The 2809-nt window shown below is 36.5% G+C and overlaps 1 protein-coding gene across 3 annotated transcripts; it reads right to left on the bottom strand.

Moving 5' to 3' along the window:
• Positions 1 to 560: 560 nt before the first annotated feature.
• On the bottom strand, positions 561 to 1745 carry LOC110019129. 3 transcript variants are annotated; one of them, XM_020716707.1, is made up of 2 exons: positions 1079 to 1745; positions 561 to 875 (listed from the first exon to the last, which is right to left on the bottom strand). In XM_020716707.1, exons 1-2 carry the CDS (start codon positions 1527 to 1529, stop codon positions 838 to 840), a joined length of 489 nt encoding a protein of 162 aa, XP_020572366.1. In that variant the 5' UTR covers positions 1530 to 1745; the 3' UTR covers positions 561 to 837. The 3 variants fall into 3 exon arrangements, with proteins under 3 accessions (XP_020572366.1, XP_020572365.1, XP_020572367.1); XM_020716706.1 differs by having other exon boundaries at positions 561 to 837; XM_020716708.1 differs by lacking the exon at positions 561 to 875 and having other exon boundaries at positions 877 to 1261; positions 1343 to 1741.
• Positions 1746 to 2809: the final 1064 nt, after the last annotated feature.

The following is a 2809-nucleotide window of genomic DNA, read 5'->3' as shown; positions in this document are numbered from 1 at the left end:
ATATATATATATATGTATATATATAGGAATGTCGGAGACTGCTAGACAAGCTTCGACCATACCTAAGCGTGCTAAATATTCGAGTATCACACCCTACACATGGGAGGAATCGAACTCGTGACTTGAGAGGACTTACGACCTTCATAGAAGCTGCTTTACCAACAAACCACGATAGTATGCGCGCACACAGACAAGTATATATAATATACTGCATCTGGACACATTATGAACAAAAAAAAATTAAAAATAAAAAACGAGTAGGAGAATTATAACGATGATTCCGGTTCATTAACCATTCTGAGACCGCTCGCGGTGCAATCTCATAGCAGTAGCAAAAAACAAAAATGAATAGCAAAACTTAAATAGATATCACACAATACATATTTTTACACATTTGATACCTAAAAATTCATAAATATATTTTAAAAATAAATCAATACTGTTCGGTCACCAACCGGTCTAAGCAAATTTTCTTACAAATAAACCTGATCACATGTGGCAATAATGGCTGCAGAGTAACAATATTCTAATATTTATTTGATACCTAAAAATTCATAAATATATTTTTAAAAAAAATCAATACTGTTCGGTCACCAACGGTCTAAGCAGATTTTCTTACAAATAAACCTGATCACATGTCGCAATAATGGCTGCAGAGTAACAATATTCTAATATTGGAAGAAAATAATGGAGCCACTTGAACCCTTTACTTACTTATCATACTCTGGAAACATATTGATAAGGCACATTACTTCTGTAAATGTAGCCCTCAGCTTTCCAATAACTCTCCTCTTCAGTTCTTCATGATGAAACAGATAATGATCTCTTTTCTAGATTCTACACAGCAAAACGTGAACGTTTCACAATCAAACCCACTGAAACAAACATGGAGATTAGCCTCAACTTCAATTGAAAATATTACAGCATATTTAACGATAACAAGCAGAAATTCACTCTCTAATGGCTTTAATTAAAACGGGTTTCTATATCCCAAAGACTCTTGTAATTCGCTGCATTATGTTAGCCTGAGCTCTAAGATAGACAACATAGTCTAGAGTTTCATTAAGCAAGGAGATACCATCCAAGCTTTCAGCCCCTGGTATAATGCGTTTCAGCACTTGTGTCCGCTTCTTCACAATTCTTCTTGCTAGAACACTTGGCATAACTTTCCATGATGATGGCGAATGGAATCCTTTCTTCCTCACCTTCAGCCGGGCATTAAAGCTCTTCTTTTTCATGATCTTTTTTCGTCCATGGGAGCCTGTTGGAGAAACAGAGGTTTCAGATCCTTTATAGAGCTTCTTCGCAACGAAAGCCTCGTCTTTTTTCTGCTTTAGCATACCTGCAATTATTGCTCGGCTCCAGTTTGCACCATGTCCTCTAGCCAAAGCCATGGCAGCATCAGCCAGAAGCTTGATTTGTTTCTCCCTCTCAATTAGACTTACTCCCCTTGATGATTCTCTAGCAGCATGGAGTCCAGAGAGCAAATGCTTAAGGAAGTCGTGCTTGAAGTTGCTTGGAGTCTGCATTGTTGAAGGAAGGGAGAAATGTGAAGCACTAGGTTAAGCTTTGCTTTATATTAAAGGAGAAAGGGAAAGGGAGAGGAGCATAAGTGGTAGGAACTATCTGAATTATTTTCTGCATACAAGCAGTCCACATGGCTTTATTGATCCAGAATTAATGCATTTTGATTCCTTTAAGTGCAACTTGCATGGTGATGAGTGAGAGCTAAGAGTGTGAGGAAGCCAGGAAAGTACTTCGGTTTGTAATTGTTAATGGGAATAAGTTTGGCTTGTAAAAGCTAAAGAGTTAAATTACAATGAGAAAATACTTGTAAAGTTTGAAGTAGATCGAATAAAATATTTTACCTTTGGTAAGATTATAATATGTATTTACCCAAAATTTATATATAATACAACTTTATACGAAGACATTTATGGTTTCTTTTTGGTGCAAACTATGTAACAAACAAATAATTAAAACTAATTAATTAATGCTTAAAACAAGCTCTTTTTTACTTCCAAATTGTCAAACTTGTCACATCTCGAACAAAACTGAGCTAAGCTTGCTTGGAGTTCTATGTATTTCCTCTTCCACCCACCAACATGCGTTCCCCACTTAAAAGTCTATAAAACTTACAGGGATTATTATTATTAGTATTAATTTGGAGGCATTTCAGAACACTGAAGAATCACATCAACTTGCCTTCTACTGCTCTGCCTAGTCATGCTTCTAATAAAAATTAGTATCTTAGAATACTAAGTTGGAACAGAACGTACCAGAGATCTACTATAGGGGCTAAACACAAAGAAGAGGAAGACAAAATCTGATTTAAAAAGAGAAATTGAAAGCAAGTAAATTGAGTCTCATGGCTTGGTTCTGGGATAGGGGGACTTGTAGTAGAAGACACACCACATGAGCGCACATGGGAGCTCAAGGCCCACAATCATAATATAGGCATACCAATTACACCATTAATGCTGCTATTGTACATTTCAAGTGGACTCCTGATGTGCCCGGACTTGTTCATATTCTTTTCATCAGGAAAAACATAAAAAAAAAAGCTGAAATTAATAGAAATGGATCTAGATCATATGCTAGGAAAGAAGCTATGTGATGGATTAAGGTTAATTTGAATTTTCTTTTATTCGCTTGGTTGATAATTGAAGTGATGTGAAAAGTAGAAATGCAGGATCCGGGAAACATGGTGGGGGATGTGGGGGCTTATACTTTTTCTTCTGTCTCCGTCGCCTTTGATGAAAAAAAGGTAATCTCACATGGTGCCCACATGGGGGATTTCGATCTCTTG

The sequence above is a fragment of the Phalaenopsis equestris genome, unplaced genomic scaffold (genome assembly GCF_001263595.1).
Source record: "Phalaenopsis equestris unplaced genomic scaffold, ASM126359v1 Scaffold000050, whole genome shotgun sequence".
In the NCBI taxonomy this organism is placed as follows: domain Eukaryota; kingdom Viridiplantae; phylum Streptophyta; class Magnoliopsida; order Asparagales; family Orchidaceae; genus Phalaenopsis; species Phalaenopsis equestris.
The sequence above is the reverse complement of the archived record's forward strand: the minus strand, read 5'-3'. Positions and strand labels throughout refer to the sequence as shown.

Bases quoted from the DNA above. Each gene is read 5' to 3' on its own strand.
- LOC110019129 (XM_020716706.1), bottom strand. From the start codon at position 1,529: ATGCAGACTCCAAGCAACTTCAAGCACGACTTCCTTAAGCATTTGCTC. The intron at 838-1,078 runs GTATCTCCTTGC...TTTGCTGTGTAG, and splicing joins AGGGGCTGAAAGCTTGGATG to AATCTAGAAAAGAGATCATT.